The sequence below is a fragment of the Dermacentor albipictus genome, chromosome 6, assembly GCF_038994185.2.
Source record: "Dermacentor albipictus isolate Rhodes 1998 colony chromosome 6, USDA_Dalb.pri_finalv2, whole genome shotgun sequence".
NCBI classification, from domain to species: domain Eukaryota; kingdom Metazoa; phylum Arthropoda; class Arachnida; order Ixodida; family Ixodidae; genus Dermacentor; species Dermacentor albipictus.
The window spans coordinates 54,846,130-54,870,326 of NC_091826.1; the positions used below are offsets into that span (position 1 = coordinate 54,846,130).

At 47.5% G+C, this 24,197-nt stretch overlaps 1 protein-coding gene across 1 annotated transcript in view; it reads left to right on the plus strand.

Moving 5' to 3' along the window:
* LOC135907797 (uncharacterized) overlaps window positions 1-24,197 on the plus strand; it is a 90,487-nt gene that overhangs the window by 49,255 nt on the left and 17,035 nt on the right. The window contains exons 2-5 of the mRNA XM_065439542.1: window positions 1,201-1,516; window positions 8,962-9,065; window positions 19,735-19,913; window positions 20,382-20,595. Coding sequence (XP_065295614.1) covers window positions 1,201-1,516; window positions 8,962-9,065; window positions 19,735-19,913; window positions 20,382-20,595 — 813 coding nt within the window. The remainder of the gene's footprint in view (window positions 1-1,200; window positions 1,517-8,961; window positions 9,066-19,734; window positions 19,914-20,381; window positions 20,596-24,197) is intronic.

The following is a 24,197-nucleotide window of genomic DNA, read 5'->3' on the forward strand; positions in this document are numbered from 1 at the left end:
GTGTCTGTGTCCGCGTAGAATGGTGTTCGTGTGCTCTCCTTGTGCCATCGTCTTGTTTGCGCAACACTACGGAATTCCAAGATGTCGAGCGGCAGTTTGTGCCGCCGTCATCAAACACTGTTGTCGACGTCACCAGCATACTTTGTAAGTATTGCTGGTGCGTCCATTTGGGCCTCTGCGGCCCGCGTAGCTATTCCCTTATCCGGCAATCATCTTTGACGTAGCACTGCTGCGTGTTCGATGTGTTGGTATGTGAACTTGCGCAGCATTTTAGCGCCAGCGGTTTATTAAGGAGAAAAGGGGAGATGTAGGCACCACGAAGCGCGTAGTGTTGTCTACGTCTCATATTGTGCTTGTCGGTTGGCGCTAAAATGTTATACATTCTTGACGATTTCTGCGACAACATTTTTTTAACGTAGTATTAGACTTTTGAACTGTTGCTCGACAACAATCGTCCTTGGAACAATTATTGTTATTTATTAACTCCACATGCATAGCGTATTGGACTAAACCGAACTCCAGCGCTTCTGCGCCACAGGTGGCATGGTCGCCGTGAAGGGTCGTGTACTTTTTTACCTGCAAAATCATACTTGCAGCCACAAGGGATAAAGGTACCATTTTGTGAAACAATGTCGTTTGAATGTCGTAAACGTGGTCCACGTAAACGTCGTGGCTTCTCAAGCATTATTAGAGAGTTGATGTTATTTCCGTGTTCACTTTGTATAAGGACGTCTTTGTTAGCGAGTCAGCCCTCAACTTCCCGTGTCGGATATATGCGTGTTTCTAGCCTCTTTCGTGGGCCAATCCCGAAGGTGGTGCAGTTCGAAAACTTTATTGGTCCAACGCTCCTGCTATACTCCCCTCACGCGAGGGATGACATGATAGAGTGCGACGCGCAGTGACTCCGCCCTATTCTTACCGCTAACTCTCTCAGAAAGACACTGTACTCAAGCATAACTTTTTGTTTGGCTAGTTGGCACATTTTACCGAAGTACTAAAGCGCCGAACAGACGACACAAGAATAGACGCGGACGAGCGCTTATCCGCGTCTCTTCTTGTGTCGTCTGCTTGGCGCGACTCCGCCGTATTGTCATCCCCAACTCTCTCAGGAAGACACTACACCTTTGAGTCAACTAGAGATCGAACCGCCTTCCAAAGTTTTCTCTTTCCTTTCTCACTTTTTTTCATCATTGTGCGCAGGAGCAGTAATGGTAGCAGCAGCGGCAGTAGTAGCGGGACAAGGACGAGTGGCCGTGACCGCGCAGCCGGAAACGGAAGCGGAACTGTTGGCGAAGCACGTGTGCAGCCGCTACGAGATGCGGCTCCGATGCGACGAGGGAGAGCTGGTGGCGATCCACGACGCCATGTACGCCAGCGAACCGCCACCGGACGCGCCACCACCGAGACCTGGCTGCGGATCGGTCTTCGAGACTACCGAAGACGGAGCCACGGCCACATCCGTAGCCTCAGCTGCAAGCCCGTGCCAGCAGGACCTCCGCCTCGCGCTAAATAGCAGGTCAGTGTGCGTGTGCGCGTAAATTATGTTATACATACTATGTATAGGTACACAGTGGATCGCAAAAGCTTACGCATCACACGGGATCTCAGAAAACGTTCAATTTCCGAGCAGCCCGTGACAGCAGCCAGTAAAACCGTGAATCGTAATGTTGTTCGCATATGTTAAAATATGCTGGAAATGTGGATATCAAGCACGTTGTGAGGCTGCTAAGACATTCAGCTTTTTCTTAGATTCCGTGGTCCGTAAACTTTCGTGGTGGAATGTACGTGTATATGTACACATATCACGTGTTTTCGATAAAGTTCTTTCACTCATATTTCACATGTTCGTATGTGTGTGCGAGTAAGTATGTGAGTTCGTGTTGGCGTATGTAGATAGTCGACATAGGAGATCGCCGGCAAATGACAGCATCACGTGATTAAGTAAAGTACGGCCAGCCATATATATATATATATGGTGTTTCAGCGAACACTTTCGAAAATCATTAAATGTTGCCAGTGGCAGATATCACAATTCCAGTTTATGAACTGGTCTACTCGAAGCGGCGGACAATACTGGCACAAAAAATTGAAATGCAAAATCGACTAATGAATAAAAAGTCACTAATCAAGCTTCTAACTAATTACATTATGGCCCATGTTGCAATTTACAAATAGTAGCCGTGGAGTTCGCTAGGCGGATCCTCTTGGAACCAATTTTCAAGATGACATCGGTTTCGAGATATATAATTCCCGAACTTAACGGAGAAATGCATTGGCGTTCCAGTTAATTTGTTAACAAAACGTCGTTTTGTGCTCTGAAGCACACACGTAACTGGAACGTACTTCTAAGCATACACTGAGTAGCATTGGAGAGATTGTGTCGCCTTGCCCGACTCCTTTCTTTATAGGTTACTTCCTAGTTTTCTTGTGGATAGCGTTATATAATACGCCCCACCTACTCAAACACGAAAAAAAATACTTTGAGGTCACTGATGTCACGCTGTCGTGCCGGCGCTGAGGCTTCGGCGCGAAATTCAAGAAAAAGAGAAACGCCCGGCCTTCATTTTTGGTATCTAATAGTAAACTACTTTTCACCGCCCTTTGAGACCTTCATTATCCAATCTAACAGTTCTCCATGTTTTCTGCACGATTCTTGGTGGAATTAGAGGGAATTTATATGTAATACGTATAGATTCCGCAAGAATTATGCCGAAAATAAGCAATTTTGATGGAAGGACATGCAGAACGTTTGAGCAGGACGCGAAATAAAGTAAAACAGTTTTGAAAGAATACTTATGATTCGTTCAGTACTTCTTAACGTCGCATTGAGTTTGTCCTACAGAATAGACGCTGTATAAAGCACGAAGGTCACATTCATTCATTCATTCATTCATTCATTCATTCATTCATTCATTCATTCATTCATTCATTCATTCATTCGTTCTTTTTTCTCATTAATTCCTTAGTTCCTTAATTTTGACTCATTCATTACTTCATTCATTCATATTATGGTCAATTCAGGCACCCACGCCGTCGGTGTTAAGGAAAGAAAAACCGAGAGGACGTAACTGCGCGGAAGTTAGGGCGCTTTTCTCAGTCGGCCGTGACAGACAGGAGCGTCTGAGCGCATGCAGGAAGAATGCTCGACTTGTTTACCGTTCGCGCTTCGCGGTCGCAACGCGAAGCGAAAACAGTACAAATGGCCCACTTCCTCTTGAAGCCTCTTCCGGTCTCCCCCTGCTTCCGGATCGCTGACTCACCCCGTAGACGACGACGTACCGTTCCGCTCTCTCCTGGGAAGCGCATTTTTTTCCGTGGTGTCGTTTTGCAACGGTAGGCGTCACACCTCCCCCGTGGCGCCGTAAGCTGGCCAGGCACCTCCGTGAGCTTTCGTTTCCTACTTCTTTTTCGCAGAGCGAAGGGGGACCGTATACTGCATTTCCGCCTCTTCCGGGAATACTTGTCGCGACAACGTCGGAGCCCTCACATTCGTTTTCGACATTTTTGTTTCGTTTTTGTTTCGTCTTTACTCTGTTATTTTGCGCCAGTCTCAAGTGGGTGAAATAGCTCCATTTTCGTGAGCCAACGGACACGACGACGCAACCCGCACGACACTCGCGTACCCCACCCCTTCCACCCCCCTCTCCTCCCGCCCCAAGCCCCCCAACAAACCCGCGAGATCGCATAGTGAACGAGCGACAGACGTTTATTACGCGCAGTGACAAAAGGAGAGGCGGATAGGTAGGTAGGTGTGGGTGAGTGATGGACCACCTGCAAAGGGGGGCGGTGGGTGAGGTTGGGGGAGGGGAGGGTAGCGGGCTGGCAGGCTGCCACGGTGTTTAGCACAACGTGCGGGAGACGGCGACGTCGCTTCACGTACGGCGACGGCAGAACGGGCACGTGCCAGTATGCAGAACTCGGCCACATCCGCCCGCTCCTCTGTGCGAGGAGGCTAGCTTTGTCAAGTACAGCGTCGCCGCGGCCATCTTTGATGGCAGGCTAGTTTCTACACCCTTCTGCCGCCAGCCATTTTTCCCGAGCGTTCCGCTTCGCAGGTGGAACCACGCCCCGCGCGATGAAGGGGGACGGGGATGTCGGCGCCATATCAAAGCAGATCTTGTGAGACGACGCGCAAATCCTGAACACTAGGTTGCGGCGATGTCCCATTGGAGGACTTGAGCGTTGATGGCGCAGGTAGAGGTCAGAGACAGTCCTGTACATGGTTTCATCAACGAACTCCCAGCTGCGTTTGATAACCTCGCGTCGTTTTGCCTTCGCGTCGTAAGGATACAACTCGAATGAACGAACACGAGCTCTGTTTCAAAATAAACAGCACGGTGCACCCACAGGCGAAGCTGAAGCGGTCGTGAGACATAGTGGTTACACCAGCCCCGGTCTCCCTTCACCACGGAGGTGTTGAGGCGGGCACTTTCCTGCATACGTACGTATACGTGTTGAAGCAGTGGGGAATGACGGGTGAAGAAAACGTTATGTCGTCGCCGGCACAGCAGAGGGACGATTTTATCGCCTGTGCAAGAAGCTCTCGGAGCTTGCGTAGCATCAAAGCGGGCCAGTTTCAGCGACCGGAGCAACTGCTGAAGTTTTCTTCGTCCGTGGTAGTTTTGGGTGTACTTTCTTCTTGACTTCTAATGAACGTCTCTAATGAAGCTTTCTTAATGAGACTGGCTCCTAATGGCGTTTGAATAACTAAGACAGCTTCGATTGAAGGTACCTCTAATGAAGGCGTTCAAATTGCTCAGCCCATCAATTAGTCAAACGCACACTCAGTCGCTCGCTCACTTACTCCTACTCACTCGTTCACTAACTCCAACTCACTCATTCACTCTCTCCCACACACTAACTCACTCATTCGTTCGCTTATTCAGTTACTCCCGCAGTCCCACCTTCTCATTAACACTCACTCACTCACTCACTCACTCACTCACTCACTCACTCACTCACTCACTCACTCACTCACTCACTCACTCACTCACTCACTCACTCACTCACTCACTCACTCACTCACTCGCTCGCTCGCTCACTCACTCACTCACTCACTCACTCACTCACTCACTCACTCACTCACTCACTCACTCACTCACTCACTCACCCAGAATCTGCTCTCTGCAGTCGTTTGTTTTGACGAGATGGTGAGATAACGGGCTTCACTGTGGAAGACGAGAAGCTGGCTTGCTCCTAGAAGTTACAAGAGCTCGTAGGCTGCAGTGGGCGTGTAAGGCGAACACTTCAATCACACTGCTCAATGCTATGACGTCACTCGCTGTTCACAAATACACGATGACATGAATGTATTGGGGGGGAGCTTGTATTGCGAAAAGTGACGCCATTTATCTTGCGTAGACAGTGGATTTTCTTTTTCAACAAATAACGTGCAGGGGTTACAATGTCACATAGGTTGATTAATGATCCTTAACGGAGTGCGAGACACCATCTATCCCTTCTTTCTCTCTCTCTCTCTCTCTTTTCACCGCGCCAACAATAATGTTCCAAGGCGTATGTGGTATGTTACGAAGGACAGGCGCCGGCGTGCAGAGGAAGTTCTATTGTATTAGGGATGCTCGCAACCGTGTCGCGAGCTTTTCCACAACGTTTGCTAGTTATATGAGCAGACGGACAAAACGTACTGAACTTGTGGAAGGCAGTACTTTTCTTTTTGTACTTCACTATACGTTTACCTGTGCCCCCCCTCCTCCTTTTTGTATTTTGTAAGTGATATTTTGCATTTTTGTTAGCGTTGAAGTTTTCATCCGTTGTAACATGTTTAACTACTGTTAGCTGTGTCAATGTATTGCTGCCATTGGCTGCCTGTAGGGTTGCAGGGATCCCTCGTCAAGCTCCGCTCTTTGCGTTTCTCATGTACGAAATGCAGAAATAAATTGGATGTGAGATACAGAAATAAAGCAAAATGCAAGTGTTTTAGCGGCCACGCGCTTGTTTCAGTCACATACGCTGTAGAATACTGATTGATTGATGGAGTCCAAGTCTTGATGCGACGTAGGGGCAATGTAAAACTACTGCTACAAAAGGTAGCTTTATTAGCATATACAGTAATTCTACGACTACGAAATACGCCTCAGTTGAAGGAGGTGAGATAATTTTGATCACCTTCGCAATAGGCTATGGTCTCTCCAGCAAGTAGTCCCTCCAGCAAGTATGAGGCAAGATGTGCCTGTATTTTTTCAGATGTCTTCTTTTTTTGCGTAAATGAGGACGTATTTTTGTGTATAAATGGTATTTATGAATCTAATCGTGCTTGACTTGCATACATGAATTGACTTGACAGCCAAAATTGCGAAATCTCGCATGTTAGCCAAGCGCTTGCGACACATAATTTTGCACGCAGTGACAGTGACAAGAACTTTATTAAAGTGTCCTGAGGAACTCGATTGGGGGGACCGAAGGCTCCCCGATCAAGTTGGTGGCTCCGCCCACGACGGGACAAGGAGGTGGTGACTCTCCGCGACGTCGCGGGCCCTCTGGACGGCCTGTAGTTGGTTTGTGAAATCCGAACTCTTCAGCAAGGCGTCCCGCTTGGACTTGTTATGAAAGTCGGAGCCCGCGTTGCACGGGCACAGCCAGAGCATGTGGTCGAAGGAGCAGCACGCGTGAATGCATTTGGAGCACGACTGCGGGAAGTTCGGGTCTATCCAACTCAGCGCTCTAGCGGTTAGGTAGGATCTCGTCTGTAAAAGTCTGAAAGTAACAGCCACACAACTATCTTTATTATTATGTCTTCGAGATTGCTCTTGCTGTCAATACAGGGGTGTCTGCCCCGATCGTGCTGCTCGTGGTAGCACCTTTTTTGTGGCTACCTCTGTTGTTATAATTTATGGTAAAAAAAGTAAAATGAATTACGTGACCGAAGATGGTATCGACCTCGGTCCCGCTGCACAGCCACCCGAACCATCGCGCCCCAATCACACGTACGCTTCTATCATGCAAACGCCAACATGGCCGTCGCGTGTTACCACATTGCGTCACACGGGTGATCGAGAGCGCATGCGCGCGCACCCGAGCAGATGCGAAGGGGTTGCTCTTGGGCATCCCGTAACGTGCATGACGTGGTTCGGGCGAGGGCCTTCGGTACGACCTGGAAGTGACGTTGCAATAACGTAGAAACTAACGTAGAGAGAGAGAGAGAGAGAGAGAGGCAGGAAGGTTAACTAGGCGCACGTCCGGTCTGCTACCCTACACTGGGGGAAACTAGCGCAGGTTTCCAGCATTCCTTATGCATCTAAATAAAACTTCGCTGTATGGAGATTTCAACAAGGTGCGCTGGATCTGCCGCACTGTTTTTTAAAATCTTTATAACATGAACGAACTTGCCTATAGCAACGCAGTCTTTTATGCTGGCAAGGCTGCACCGCGATCCATCTACGTTTGACATCCATCTTTTTTTTTACTTGCGTTCACTAGCTCTCTCGGTATCTTTAACGCCGATCTCGATAGCTCTCCTCACTACCGGGCGTATTACCGCGGTTAATGGTCGTTCGTGTCTGTGCACAACGAGGAAGAAGAGCGAGCACTCTCAACGGCCCGTAGGCATGCCGCGCATAACTGGCGTGTAATCGAACCGTTCGCCGCCGCAGCGCTATAGCTATATCCAGCCGAGCCGGCGAGGCGCTGTTCAAAGGGGTGTGGCGGTCACGCGTTTCTTTTAAAGAGCTGCCGGGTGGAACGAACTCTTAAATCACCGTTGTTTATGAATCACCTGCGACGGCACCGCACAACGGCCGTTCTCAGTGTGAGATGCCACATTATACCACCCTCCCCCCCCCCCCGCCAGTGTGCACCCTCTCCGAACGGGTTATACTCCTGTCGATGAGATGTGGCTCGGTCCGTTGTTGTTATTGCTGCTGTTGTTGTTGTTGCCTGTGAAATTTGGCACGCACCCACGAAGGTGGGATCGGCCGGGGCTCGAGGTGTAAGTGCTCTCGCTTGCTTCTCTGGTATTTTTATTATCCTTCAGACTTCTTTCTCTATTTTATACCTTTGTTAAGGGCACTTCATCCAACTTTCTTGTCGGCCGTCGTAAGTATAATCATCGCGTTTATTTAGCAGAAAAAAAACAAGCCTGCCTTTCTTTTAAAGAGCTGCAGGCAGGTGATTCACAAGTCAGAAAGCTGCTATAGTCACCGTCCGAGATCTGGTCGAGCCCTCTCGTGTTATATAGGCTCCATTCGGGAAGAAATCGAGATCAGCGTCAGTAATTTGATCGCGGGATCGTCCATGTAAGATGGTCCAAGTGTAAACAATTAATCGCAAAGGTGAGTGCCGTATGAGTGCCGGAGACTGATATCTCTTCGAACCCCTATCGCCCGAGGAGCCCGTTGACTGCCCACTGTATACATATGAGCCTATTTCGGGACTACCAATGCACGCAGTTTGTCTTTTGTACGGCTATCTATCTATCTATCTATCTATCTATCTATCTATCTATCTATCTATCTATCTATCTATCTATCTATCTATCTATCTATCTATCTATCTATCTATCTATCTATCTATCTATCTATCTATCTATCTATCTATCTATCTATCTATCTATCTATCTATCTATCTATCTATCTATCTATCTATCTATCTATCTATCTATCTATCTATCTATCTATCTATCTATCTATCTATCTATCTATCTATCTATCTATCTATCTATCTATCTATCTATCTATCTATCTATCTATCTATCTATCTATCTATCTATCTATCTATCTATCTATCTATGTCTGTCTGTCTGTCTGTCTGTCTGTCTGTCTGTCTGTCTGTCTGTCTGTCTGTCTGTCTGTCTGTCTGTCTGTCTGTCTGTCTGTCTGTCTCTATCGATCATTCGGGTCATAATCCGTGTCTCCGTCAATCTCAGTAATTATCAATAACCATTTCTCCGAAAGAAGCTGATCATTCAGCGTTTCCAACCGCACATATCTCTCTCTCTGTGCGCAGGTGTTCAGGCGAGGTGCACTGCCTGTTCAGCCTGAGCCGGGACCAGGCCGAGCGGCGTTGCCGAGGCGAGGGCTCGCTGCTGGTGCGATACCGCTGCTTGAACGGTGGGTACCCACTTACCCACACGGCGTGTGACGTACCACACACGCCTATCTCGCGTCACAACGCATTCAACGTCAAGCTGAGCCAATCAGCACTCACAGTGCGTCCTATACATCGCTCTCCCCATTTTGTTTTTCAGAAATCCCAAATTGAGTGAGTGAATTAACGTATCTATTCCGCAGTGAATGAACAGAAGAAATAGAAGCCAGAGAAATAAACAGAAATAAATTAGAAAATAAAACTCTCCCCTATTTTCTTTTCAGAAATCCCACATTGAGTGAGCGAATTAACGTGTATATTCCGCAGTGAATGAACAGAAGAAAAAGAAGTAAGAGAAATAAACATAAATAAATTAAATAATAAGAAGATAAACTTTCCCATATCGGAAAGCATATAAGGGTTAAATGAATTCGCAAAGAATATTGTTCTTCATATAAAACAGTTGAGTTAAAATTTTACCATTTATTCACCTCATTGGTTATTATCTGTACGTTCAAATCGCTTACCGTCTGATTCGTGGTTTTGACGCTTTGCACGTCATAGACACGATCATTCATTGCAATTACCTTAAATTTTCCAGTCATAGTGGTCTTTTTCCGATGGTACCTGGCAGCATACATCACCATGTACACTGACAGAGGTTGCCTGGTCTGCGGTCGCCTGCTCCTTCAGAATATCTGCTGAGTAGCAATAAAGTTTTCTCTCCCTCCGATGCTTCCTACAAATTGTGGGAAGCAAGCAATTTGATTCTAATCCAGGAAACTTAAAACGACCACCTGCAATCAAGTCCTTACATGCTTAATATCTTTTAAATAATTGCTGGACCTACATGTCTTAAGTTTCTGGTAATTTTCCCCATTTTACTGACCCTGTGTACTTCCATTTGTTTATTATTCATTTTTTCTCATTTTTTAGCAACTGCTCTAATAATGTTTAATTAGTGATTAGAACTTCTTTAATAGTGTTTAATTAGTTATTACAATTGGTCCTAGAGCTGTAATTTCTACCCATGCAATATATTACACTTGAAACTAATTAACCGAGACTGATACGTCCGTCCTCGATGTACAGAGATGACTTTTTAGGTCGAGAAGATGGAATATCATATGAGTAGACGTTTCCTTGCGGATGCATATTCTGAAGAAAGTTTATGACTAACATCGCTCCGGGCGTTCACAGTGTCTATCGTGCTCACAATGTATCGGGTCTTTTCAGGTAATTCTTAAAAGGAACACATTAGACATAGATTATCCCTATCGGCGACTCATTACTCGCGTCCGCAGGACTGTAGCAATAAACCAGTATTACACAAATATAAATTGTCAACAAAGCCACGAAAGTATTGCAGAAGTCTCCTTGTAGTATCGTAAGGCTAGAACGTGCTCTCCCTGTGCATAATTTTGTGCTGAAGATTGAAAAAGAAGACAGCGTATGTGAGAATCGCCAGAAGCGGTTGACAACCAGCCACATTTAGCTGACCCATTCAGAATTTGTATCAGAATGCAAGATATGCACGTCGGAGTGTTTTATCGAAAACAAATGCATTTGTTTCTCCCTCGTAAACACGCACTTTTGTCTATTCTAGATTATTGGTTTTGAGCAGTGCGCAACCATCTCTATACCAAGTCTTATATGCATTACCTTCATAGAATATTTGTTGTAGCGTGATTGTTTGTCTTGTGCGTGACCCAACACGTTAACTTAGTGGCTAAGGCGTTGTACTGCCAAGTACGAGGTTGAGGGATCGTTTTCCTGCCACGGCGGTCGCATTTCGATGTGGGCGGAATGCAGAAGCATTCGTGTACCATGCTTTGGGTGCATGTAAAAAAAGAAAAAAAAAGAAAAAAAAGACGCAGCTGTGAAAATAACTCAGATCCATTCGCTAAGGTGTGTAGTTCCATTCACTATGTAGTTTCGGGACGTTAAACCCCATAATATGTTTTAATTGAGCCTGATGCATCCTGCATAGCCTCGCGTCGCTCGTGCGCCATGGAATTGCACATAACTAAGCTATGTACAGCTTAGCCATCACTAAGCCGTGGCTTTTTAATCTGGCATTAGGATCGAGTTCGTGAAATGTTGGTTCTGTCTGCGCTGGAAAGACACGAAGAGACGAAAATCATACATTTTGTTTCCAGGCTTAGCTTGCTTATAACCTTACCTGTCGTTATACTGTACGTCGCCACTAAAAGTATTCATTGCTTGTTCGTTATCGGCGTCCCATCGCTAGCTCTATCGTCTGAAAAATGCAGCACCTGCTGGATGCCTCTGCAACGCAACTCCTTTCCGTAGCAGACGTCTACCTCGGTGTGACGTACAGAAATTATCTCGGCACTGAATCTGAGAAAATGCCGCTCGTCAGTGTCGTGCAACGCTGCAGCAGCGATGGCGGGTCTTTCCCGGACGCTAACGGATGCTTGTGTCTTCCAAGTTAATAAAGAAAATTAAGAAAGTTAAGCGTGCGATAGATGGGAAGAAAAACCTTCTTTTGGTTGAGTTTGCTTTCGGGATAACGCGAGCCCTTCAGCACCGCAGATAGGCTTCGTTCATTAGAGCAGACGACAGTCGATGAGCCTGGAACGCCTGGTCGTCTGCGTCGAACGGCCTCGTCTGGAACGGATCAGCGGGCTCCGTTAATCAGCCCTCGGCGCGCCCCCTGGCGTGCACAAAGCCGAGCCCGTGCGGCCAAATCCCGTGTGCACACATAACGCGCACGTACTTTTGGAAACGTTATATATATGCATACGACCTCGGATTAAGACGCTCGTTGCTTCCGCGCGTACAGGTATCGACCACGCGTGCTTTACGGCCCTTCGCATTCAGCGCCGCGCACGAATTGCGTGCAGCGGCCAGCAAGCGCAGCTGCCATATGCGACGACTCTAATAAAGAAAGAAAGTATAAAAATCGTGCACCATCAATCCACTGGTGGGCCCGTATTGACAGAACGCTCTTACGTTAGAATTGTACGTAAGAGAAAGTCACAGCCAATCCTGATGCTGGGCATATTATTAACCAAGGTGACCGTCCAATGGCAACGAACACTTACGAACCATCAAAGGGATTTGTAATTTCAGCCCCTGTGTTTCTTTGCTTCTTTTTTGTGGGGGAGGGGGAAGGGGTGTTGTCGCTTATGCCCGCCGAACATTTATGGCGTGAAGCACTGTTGAGAAACTGTCGCTGTTGAATTGCGCGCTATCGTACGTTACTGCGCACCGAAGAAGTTGCCGTCTGCACAGCTGCACTTCAAACGAAGGAATATGTTTTAGCGCGTAGAAGCCACGTGACTTGAGGCGTGGTGCCGCTCGAGTGAGCGTCACGTTTCCGCTCCGAAGTCACAGTTCAGCACTTGCCCATTAGAAAGTACGAGTTTTCTCAGCTGACGATCTAGTGTATGCATTTCTTCCTTCATTATTATTATTATTATTATTATTATTATTATTATTATTATTATTATTATTATTATTATTGCTGTTGTTGTCGTTTCCCTTTAAGGCGCCTTACTCCAACGCAATGCGAGCGGCCGTGGCAATACGCAGCTATCAAGGTTTTCGCACCCCTTTCGCAACGCCGCAGGCATTCCGGTCATTGTGCGTGTGCATTCATCATTTGTGTAAAACAGACATAGGGCCCTATAACGTAAAACTATTCCAATATGTTTCTATTCCAATCTTCTGACGTCAACTTTGCGTAACCACCAACGCAAGCACTAGGCGGTTATCCGCAGGGTTGTATGAACAGACCAATCAAACGCTCTCCTCGTTCATAGGAGATCACTTTTGTTTGCTTGAAAAACGAATAACATTGCCTACACTGAGCGGCTTGTCGTATCTAATTGGCTGACAAGAGGCGAGGAGAACGCTCAAGTGGAGAGGGATTCGATGGGGCCGAGCCACTGCATTGAAAGTCGATAACCGGATGAAGAGGGTGGTGCCGGCGTCTACGATTGGCCGGCTTTCCCTTACTTACCTTGCGGTGGCTGGTCGAAAATCGCGGCGGCATGCAACGGAAGCTCAAGAATGACGCTAAAACGGACCATCAGCAAAGAAGAGTTGGCAGAATGAGGGGGTAAATGTGCCACAAGTGCTCGAAAACGTTACACGGCCACGCAAGAAGTTTTATTATACGCAAATACAACCATGCTCTCCGGCAGGTGCGAGTAGCCAGCGTCTTAGCGATCGGCGGCAGCGATCTTTTATTCCTTTCGGAACGGGGCAGCCTGCGGTTATTCCGAAGAAAATTCAGTTTTGTTCGGCATATTAATGCATCTTTATCGTGTACACGTCACTTTGACGCGGTGAGTTCTTGCGGTTTTGTGACGTCGCGTGACAGGCAGGTGAAGTGGGTGCAGCCCGAAAGCTTTTTACCAATAGCCGAGGACTAATGGCGAAAAGGGGTCGAATCAGAAGTAACTGCTTTTCCTTTTTCTGTCAAATCATGCATAATCAGTGTGTACACTTCATATCAGAAGGGGAGGTATCGCGGTTTTCATGACGTCGCGTGACAGACCGGTGAAGTGGGGGTGGTCGAAAAAAGTTTTTGACCAATCATGGAGGGCTGATAACAGAATTGGAATAGAAAAGTTTGGAATAGTTTTACGTTATAGCGCCCATAATCTGTAAACCGGCTTGGACGCGAGGCTTTGGGTGCGGAGTGTTCCTAAATGTTCGATCAGTCAGATTAGTAGGCGGCTCTCTGCACGCCTTGGTTAGTCTGGAGATGGCGATCACGATCGATCTTTCTGGTAGCTGCGTACTTAGCACTTGCAGCACTTTCGCATTGTGTGGGCGCACTTGCCTTCTGGAGCCCGATACTTTTTTTTTTCCCTCTCGCTTTAACTTCCCCGCGAGAAGGCCTACATGGGAGTTCGTTTGTACGCCGCCCTTAGCCGCCATTTTTAGCTACAGCATTATGGAAGGTGAGCAGTGCTTTAATATGTTAAACGTCCCCATACGCACATAGCTCACAGAGCACGCGGACTAGGGAACTGCACTGTTCAGGGGCGGATTTAGGTCAGCCTCAAGCTGGGACCTCGTCAAACTATGCAGTAAATGGGAGAGGAAAAGGGGTGGGGGCTCACGTCAAACTCCATACTGTTACCGCTGAAGTGCCAGCAGCATGTCTATAGGGGGAAGGGAGAGCGGGTTGTCGCCTCCCCCCCCCCCCGCCCTTGTCCTATGGATCCTCTGAATTCTCCAGTGCGATGAATGTCAAACATCACGTTTACAGTTGCACTACGTATCCAGTGGAGGGAATACTGCTACAATGGCTCCAATCCGCTGCATTCCGCTAGAGCTGCAACATCCAGGCTACATATACGAGAGAAACTGCATGCCCCCAAGCTGCTCTAAAGCTCTCGGTGGCCACTGCGAAGAGGAGTTGTGGGCAGCGCCAAGTGGTGGTCAACATCACCATGTGCCAAGAGTGCCGTTGCGTCTGCAACCATTCATAAAGCTAAATTAGCTAAAAGGGTCACTGAGTTAATCCAATCCAGTACGCACTCCCGCACGTTCGTGGTCCGCCATTTGCGAACTATGTGTCATATTCGCCAGTTGTGCGCATACCTCAGAAGGAAGTTAGTATGTTGGGCTTAGTTCTGGCCCGTTCGGTACATTCCAATTTGTTGTCATGTCCCCCGTTCGTACTGTGTGACCCTGGTGAAAGAGGTGTTTCTCAACCAACGACGCACTCTTGACGTGTTCGGCGCGGCGGCTGTGTCGTGGCGCTCGAGCAAACTGGAACTTACACCCTCGCATGTAATTAGCTGCTTTGCTGTGTTGCGTTTTAGCTGTGTGCGCTCGTAACGCAGCGGATTTGTAGCATAGTCGTTTTACTAGCTAGACGACTTTATCCCTAAAATGAAAATTGCTCGAATGGTCGTCCAGCGTACCTTGTGACTGTATCGCCGCGAGTTATTTATTTTTGTGTGCCTTTTTGTGGATTATGGTATTTTCTGCTTCGACCGTGCTGGTTGACTCAATGCAGCCGCGTGATGGTTGTAATTTGTTGTTGAGTGACCGCGTGCGTGGATTATCTCCACCGAGAATATTTGTAATGAGGTTCGCTGGTTGTCTGGAACCATCTTTTGATGCGCATGAGTAGTGGCCGGCCGACAACCGTTCAGAATCGTCGTTGTTGACTGCTACAAAAAAACTGCTCAAAAGGATCATGTTTGCGTGCTACAAGAACCTGTCCCAAGAACGCCTCTTGGCCCATTTACCACCACTGGGTACGCGAGCGTCTACAGGAAAAAGAGGCCTGTTGCGTCGGGGTTCTCCGACAGTATTCTAAACAAAATATGTCAAGAGGAGGGCGCTGTGAATTGCGTGTAGGCATACGATATCCTGCCAAGGGTGCCACAGACTCGCCATGTTCGTGTTATTCTGCGCGAGCCATTCGAGAGTGAGAGGCAGCGAACTGCGGCGACGTGATGAACCTGTCGCGCCCTCTAAACCGCGCTCTTCTACTTTTTTCAATTTGTTTTCTCGTAACCCAGCTACGCAGCTGTGTCGCCAACTGTCGGGAAACGTGCAGCACGTGCGATCTGTGTGGATACCCGGAAATGGAATTACGTGATGCCTCGTCATGTTTTTCATATTGCGCTCGTATAAACTTTGCGGAAGCGTCGGCTCGGGGGCAAACCCTTTCAATCTACACCTGGAAGTTGGCCTTTGCGGCAAACCTCAGCTCTTACAGGCACCGAGAGCGCAATTGTTGTTGTTCTTCTTCTTCTTTTGCTTCCTCCTCCTCTTCTTCTTCTTCTTCTGCTTATTATTATTATTATTATTATTATTACTACTACTACTACTACTACTACTACTACTACTACTACTACTACTACTACTACTACTACTACTACTACTACTACTACTACTACTACTACTACTACTACTACTAAATTGTGGGTCTTTGGGCACACGCGAAAGGAGTGTTTTTCAGAGCGCTTGCTACTAACTCTGTTTTGATGAAAGTTGGGTTGGCTGTGCTAACTGAAGGTAACGTACCGGTAAAATCAGTTTCCTTTAATTCGCGTCTCGCATTTCTTGTTCCTAATAGAGCGATAACTCCTTTCGCTATCTATCGTCATCCCCGCTGCCATAACACGACTGTTCGTTGTGAGTGCTATCGTAAAACACGTCGCAGCAAAAGGTGGTGTAGCCGACATTCTAGTTGATATAGGAGGGGAAAAAAAATGGAGCTTGGCAGGTCATGTAGAACACATAACCGGTGGTCTGTTAAGAGTTATAAAGTGGGTGCTAACAGAAGGGAAGCGTAGTCGAGGACGTCAGAGAACTGCCATCTCTGCAATACTGACTGTTTCAGTGGCTGCCATAAGATGCCAAAGTGCACGGCAGATTGCCTGTCGATTGAGGGTTTATGCAGTGCAAAAATGCGCATTTGTGAAGGCAGTTTTTCGATTCCGCAGTGCCTCAGTGACTGCTGGTATCTCTGATGAATAGCACGGCTTTTCACGTACTGTGAAAGTCACACCTCAAGAGGTTGATTGTGCTCCGTAGATTTCTCAGTTATCCGACTGACGACACGGACGGTGTTCATCGTGGAATATCCCTTCCTGAAGCTACAGTCTCTTCTCTTGGTTGATTGTTGTGGGACAAGATAAGCCCACAAAGCTTATGTTATACCATCCTTAGATGTAGAGTATGCTTGTCGACTAGGACACACGTCGTCACTAACAATAGTGGGATTAGTGGCAATTCTCCAAGCCACTCATTGTATCAAAAGATATGAGACACCAACAACGTGGGTAATTTGCACGGACTCCTTATCGGCTTTAGCATGCCTTGAAAATATTGATGCAGCCAACCACACGCACGAATAATATACGCAATACTTAGCAGATTAAGTCAGGCTGATGAAAGGAAACATGAAGTGATATTATACAGTGGGTCCCGGGCCATGCTGGTATAGCAGGCAATGAACTAGCGGACTCGTTGGCAAAATCAGCCCATAAAGATGCAGAAACTGAACTCGTCCCTTTATCACCAATGGACACAAAACAGATATTGAGAGTATTAAAGAAAGACTTGTGTATGTCAACATGGTTTAATGAAAGCACTAAGGAACCAATACTTCACGAAGTAGACCCTCAACTCGAATACCAGCTGTATGTTGAACTTTCTAAAAGTACCGAGACACTAATTCACCGACTGCGCCTTGAGACAGCATACACCAAACATTTCCTGCATCGCATCAAATGGGCTCCTTCCCCGGCTTGCTCCTGTGGCCACGACGATGAGGATGGTCGCCATCGACTCCTCGAATGCCCCATATACGAGATACAAAGACAGCAGCTAGAACAAGAGCTACACTCCATCGATTCTCACCGGCCTTCCTCACTCGCAAAATTACTGGGCCCATGCATGGCCATCGAAAATAGCACAGCGAAAAGCATTGAACGCAATTGAACATTTTTATGAAGACACAGGCATCCTCAGCAAATACTGGGTATTGCATTGAACAATCACGCGATGTCACTAAAACATTCTTCTATTTGTACTTATTAGTGCTTGTATATTACGTGTTACACATTTTTTTGTGCGTGAATTATTTTAACACTGTAATTCCTCATCTGTTTATATGCTCATCGAAGTCTACATCACGGCCGTTTGTGTGTGTTTGTGACTTTATTTACGAACTCATTGTGGTGCAACTTGCATTTGGCTTTTACACTGTTATGTTCATAGGCGTAGAGGACTGTGCTGTGGCTTTCTCACCGTATGAAGTGCTTTTTTATTTTTTTTTTATTTTCCTACATGTTTTTTTATGTTGTTGTTTCTGCTACGAGAAAAGGAGTAGCCGTCGCCATTATAAGGCGACTACGTCTCTTTCTTTCATTTTCATTTCAATAAAAAGAAAGCCCACCGAGGGTGTAAACTTTTCCTTAGAGTGGGGTAACCGTTAACCCTTCGACAGAACAAAGGGGTCAGTTGCCACTCCTATGAAATTATTACGTGATCTTGGGTTGTTACCGTATCATGTTACCGTACCAACTCGCCCAACTGTCTATCCTTTTGCATGACATGTTATTGCAGTTGCTAGAATTACGTCGGCGCGCTGACGTTTGCCGCGGCCGACTCGAGTAAGAGGAAAAGCTGACTTCTCTAAAGCGTCCTCTCTCGCCCGCGCTCGCCTAAACGAGACATGGGCGACAAACAGGAAGCCGCCAACGGCATCGAGGAATAACAAAGTGCTCCCTGTATTATGGTTTTCTTTTTGCCGACTGATACTATAAACGGCGCCCGTGCTTAATCCGACCTCTGCTTTCCTCAACGCCAGGTCACGCCACGTGTATCGTTTTCCTTCATTCTCTCTTTTTTTTCCCACTCCACGCATAGGGTAATTCAATAGTGCAATTCGCTCATCGCGATGCCCCCCTCCCCCCCCCCCCCCCCCCGAAGAAACCTCCCTAAAATTGATGGTTATAACAGGGTTATCGTTATGGCTAGGCGCAGAATTACATGCAGTGAACCAAGCTTGGACCCGCCTTCTCCGCTGTACTGGATGGTCTCGCGTCCTTCAAAGAATGTACAATCAGCACAAGATTGAAAACGCGGGCACTAATAAACTTACCAGAAAGCGTGCTATACGCGTTATTACATGGGAGTTCGATGTACAGTCGCACTGTGGTCTGCTTATAAGCGATTTCAAAGTCACTAGTGTACATTTAGGAGCCTCAGTTCAACCACGGTCGCAGGTATGGTGGTCGCATTGCGTAACGGTTCTCGTCCTTTCTCATTCTTTTGGTCCTTCGTCACGGTCTGGCAGGACGCCGCGCATTAGTTACTGCTGGTATCGGTCGCTCTCTGCGATGGGCGACAACGAACGAATAGAATCGAACGAAAAGAACCCTTACGTCGCACGAGCCCAGGTGAATTGGGAAATGCAGCAAATCACTCCAGGGATTTTCTACTTGGCGTCTGAGTTTATGCTGATGGCAACGTTCTCATTACTTTGCTTATCAGCATGAACTTATATTTTATAGATTCATATTAACTTCGCGGTATCGGTCAGTTTATAAAAATAAAAACGTTTAATCTTACCGCTTGTCTAAAACGAGTGGTGTTAGTTGTCGAGCAAATTATAGAGTTTTAAAAATTTCGTGCTTGGTTGTACGGCAGGTTCACCTTGACGATTGCGTCGTGTATCGTACAAGCGCCTTCGCGCGCAATCTGACGGCAAATGATCCGAAAGCCTCAAATCGCTAGTTAGACAGAAAGGACGGCTCTACTTGTTGCACGGGAAAACCACCACCACCACCACCACCACCACCACCACCACCACCGTCGTCGTCGTCGTCGTCGTCGTCGTCGTCGTCGTCGTCGTCGTCGTCGTCATCATCATCATCATCATCATCATCATCATCACCACCCTGTATTATTGAAAACGCGGGCACTGAATGTTCACTGCAGGACGAAGGCCTCTACCATGGCACTGAATTGCGCGCGAACCACTTCACGTCTAACTATTGGCCACTAATATACGTCTGTCTGAGACGTTGTCTGTAGCACTCGTCTGCCCCACTAGATCGTTTGCGTCCTTTGTCCGGACTCACGCTCTGCAGCATGGTGAAAGGCTGGCTAACCCGGTCCTCAAAAACCCGGTCAGCCTAGCCTCGGATGTATAACTCGTGTGAAACCAACTTCTTTGTGCAGAGCGCTCGCTGATGCAAAAGTGTGGCACCCACTTGCGTTCTCCGACCGAGGGCTACCTGTCCTCCCCCGGTTTCCCGCACTTCTACCCTGCGCTGTCCAACTGCTCCTGGCTCCTGGAGGCGTCGCCGGGACAGACCATCGTGCTCAGGATACTCGACGTGTCCATCAGGCCGCCCAGGGTGAGTAGACTGTGTGCAAAACGAGCCAGTTTTGGAGGCTATAATTTTTTTTTACCGAATAACCTGGCTGGCTGGGATAATTAATGAAATTATTCTTGAACGTCTCCAACTCAATAGAGAATTTATAAAAACACGAAGCTTCTGGGAGCCAATTCAGATTTCCTCAGAGGTTAACGACGTATACATGTTCACCTTAATCAGGCTTACCATGGTCGGAGTCTATGTAGAGAGAGAGAGCAAATGATAAATGAAAGGTAGGGAGGTTAACCAGGACTGTGCCCGGTTGGCTACCCTACACTGGGGAAAGGGAAACGAGGACGGAAAGATTAAACAAAGTCCACCGGGGATATCGTTCAGTCACTCAGTCCTGATTACAGACGCTGAGTCTATGTAGATTGCGTATTCGGATAACGTTCTGCCGTCACGAATAATTCGACTGAGCAACTTAGCGATCTCTGGTTCTTGCAGCCCGGCGCTCCGGGACCACTGCTCGACTCGCTGAGCGAGTCCGACTGCATCGAAGATGCTTTGAGCGTGCTGGAGTCCGGCCGGCCACTGCTGGTCGCCTGCGGGGAGTCACGGCTCAGCCTTCGAACCCTGCGTTCCACGGGGCGCCGACTAGTGGTCCGCTTCCGCACCAGGAGCTTCGTGCCGGCCAGAGGGTTCCTGCTCAAGTACAAGTGTGAGAGTCACGCAACCTTCTATATTACTGTAAAAAAAAACATGTGCTACAACCTTAACAGTTTGTTACACCCTTAATGGATTTGTTCCATTAGAGGCCAATTACAACAAAATTTTGGACTGGGATAAAAAGCTACTTTCAGATACTGTAGGCATATATATGTACTTGCCTCCATGCAATGTTTTACATTTGAACGACGAGTAGATTGACCACGAAGATCTTACAAAAATTGACACTGCTTATGGTGTATACCTGAAAAGAAACGAAAAAAATAGTCACAGTTCCGCCAGAAAGGTGAAGCATTGATTGCGATACCAAATCATTAGACAGCCGTACGAAGTAGAGATGGTAGTTTTATCGGTCGTATAAACTTGTAAACATTCGCTTACTAAGTTAACAAGCAAAGTGCCAGCGTGCACAGGCAAACACAAACACATCACACTCTCTGACCGCGGACACTCGCTCTGAAAACGCTGGTGTGAAGATGCGCGGCAGCTGCAGCGAGCGAAGTGACCTTCGTGCTGCCTATCGCTTCAAGGAAAACTGAGCGGCAAGAACACAGCACTCGCAAAGCTATGAGCCGTCGCCTCACGTAGACTGTGCCCCCCCCCCCCCCCCCAAGCAATGGCTTTCAAGATAAAGTACGCGTGAACGCGCGCTATACGCAGTTGCTGCCGAAGTACAACGCACCCCTACTTGCCCTCCCCACAGTTCCTTGCGCGCGGCGGCAGACGGGCGCTTCTACCCCTCGAGATTTAGTCACGATCGTCAGCTCACCCTCGCACATTTTCACTCGCACATACAGCATACAGCGCACGGCGACGGTGTTGTCACCCTTGGACCACCGCGGTGACGGCGACACCAACGGTACAAATGCGCCTGGAGGGTCCATACAATTGCTGTCGCAATGAAAAGAAAACAACGCCGCCGCCACCGCTTGCTGGAAGTGACGCTTGACCCAGAACGTTGACAGCGAGCGCGGCTTTTCAGTATGACCTCCGAGATTGGGTGTCGTCCGTTGCAGCCCGCGGCGCGCTGACAAATCGTGGAGGCGGCGCGTTGGGGTTTACGTGACATGCACTAACCACGAAGGGCACGCGACGTTTGCATAGATCCTATTCAAAGGGTGCTAATAAGAACGTTGGGCAAATACGAGCCGTAAAGTTTTGCCGATATTGCTTCAGTAGTATGTATACTACTCACGTGTAACCAATATAGCCAAAATGAAGTTTCATTGCAATTGGATTTTGAGGATATCAGATTATTTTATTCTCTACGACAGCGATCTCGAGCTATGCCTGCGGCGAGAGAAGCCGTAGTTGAAAAATTGTAATAATTCTTACCACCTGGTAATCAGCAAGATATTCGACAGCAGAGTTTGACAACGATAGCTATTAGAATATATTTCATGAAGTTATTTTTTCTGTCGTGTGTCTCACCTATCTTCTTGTTTATACTTGCCACAAAAAGTATGAAGAACAAAACTTCAATTTCCCCTAGCAGGAACTCGAAAAGTAGGTAAGATCCCGTAAAGGTAATGGCGTTAGCCGTACGGAAAACCGTAGCACCCTTTATACACACATAAGGGTGTTAAAAAAAATTGACAGTCACTTTAGCATACGCTAAAGAGGGTGAAGGCAAAAGGCTGCTTACTCAAGAGACATCCATTGAATCACTTGACGTTCTCATTCGAATGCGTTCTTACTTTTTATTATTTGTTTTGTCCCACTAAAGGTCGTGTGTTCGAGTGCCATAATTAAATTTACCTTAATTAACTCTGCCTCAATTAACACTGCCCAAATTAACACCAAAGCTCGTGGGTTCGACTTTCACCAAAGGTCGTAGGATCGAATGCCGTAATTACCTCTATAATAATTAACTGTGCATTTCTGGCATGATCATAGTACCTTGCTGGTGAAGCGGCGCACAAACACGGACACAGTGAAGACAAGCGGGAATAGACGACACTCGCTGCGACAATTGCAGCAAAGCGAGTGTCGTCTATTCCTGCTTGTCTTCACTGTGTCCGTGTTTGTGCGCTGCTTCACCAGCAAGGTACTATGATCACTCACCAACTAGCCCAACTTTCCACGTTGCTAAATTTCTGGCATGATTAGCGGCATCAATGTGGCATCAGTGTGGCAGAAATGTGGAAGAAGCGATTAGGAAGAGGACTGGGAAGAGGACGACGACGAACGCGCGAGCAGCGGCGGAAGCGCTTTGATTTTCTGTACCTCGAAACGCGACCTTGAAACATGGAGATCTCAGGCTTTCGCCCTAATATTTAGTGCACACAGCTGCGATGCTGCGTGGAAGAGTTTAATGGCGGTTTTCGTGTGGCGTCGGGAACACGTGGACGCGTGGTCGGTGAGAAGCGAGAAGTGAGAAGGCACAGTGGCATTCTAGAGAGTGGAGCCGATGCAGTGAAGCCGATGCAAAATGCAGAAACATCCATCGGATATAGCGGAGAGTGTAGAAGTACTAAGCTCAGATAAAGTTAATCGCTTGAATATACTCGCGTATAGCGGACAATTCGTGCTGAATATAGTGAAGCGTTTGTAGTCTTTTCATAGATATCGGGCAGTGGCAAAGCAGCTTCCCTGTATGACTTCCGAAGGGATTGAAAACTCCCTTATGGCAGTATCGCTGTCTTTGGTGTAGTGTACGAGTTTGTTCTGATTTGCATACATCTGCGGAGGTATTTGTTCCCCCTTTTTATTAACGCGACAGAAGAATATGTTGGCACAATAATACTGTGCTTGTTACTTCTTGTCTATAGAACAGAGTTTGCACTTACATATGTAGTTTTCTACAGGTAAATTAATCATTCACGTTTCATTTCACGACAGCTTTGGAAAGTGCAAAGCATGGAAACTGAAAAGTGCAGTGTCAAGAAGCAACAGAAACACGCGGTGAGAAGTGAACGACCATCTTAGCCTGGCGTTGCGCGAGGAAAGGATACGTGCTTGCATTACGAGAATATCAATGAGCCATGAGCCGGTCTAATGTATGCCAGTTCCACCCGAAAGGCATTGGCCGCTGCATTCATGGCACATCCCGCTAATGTGCAGGGCTCTGTAGTGTGCACAAGCGTGTTTACCCTTGCTGTACCTACGGCTTTGCCATCTCAGGAAAGCTAAGAACTGTCTTATTGCGATAGCAGTTGTACGTACACTCCAGGCGCATTTCCGCCGTCGGCGTCGCCGTAATGTTCCGTATAAAGTCAAAGTGCGGCAACAACGTGGCCGCGCTCCCCATGGCGCAGGTGCGACTCAAAGCGTTCTAGGTTTCGCGAACGCAAGGGAGGAAGGTGGGGAAAAGCACGCCGTCTACCGCGCGCAAGGCACTGGGGGAGGGGGAAGGGATTCTACTACGGCGGTGGCTAAGCCCTATCTTGAAAGCTATCTGCGATGAGTAGAGACAGCATCTTGAAAGCGATCAGCGATGAGTGCAGAGGCTACGTGCGCCGAGGGCTCATAGCTTCGTGTGTGCTATGTTCTTGCCACTTCGCTCGCATTGAAGCGAGAGGCAGCAAGAAGGTCAGTTCGCTCGCTGCTGCTGCCGCTCTTCCTCACGCCAGCGTTTTGACAGCGAGTGTCCGC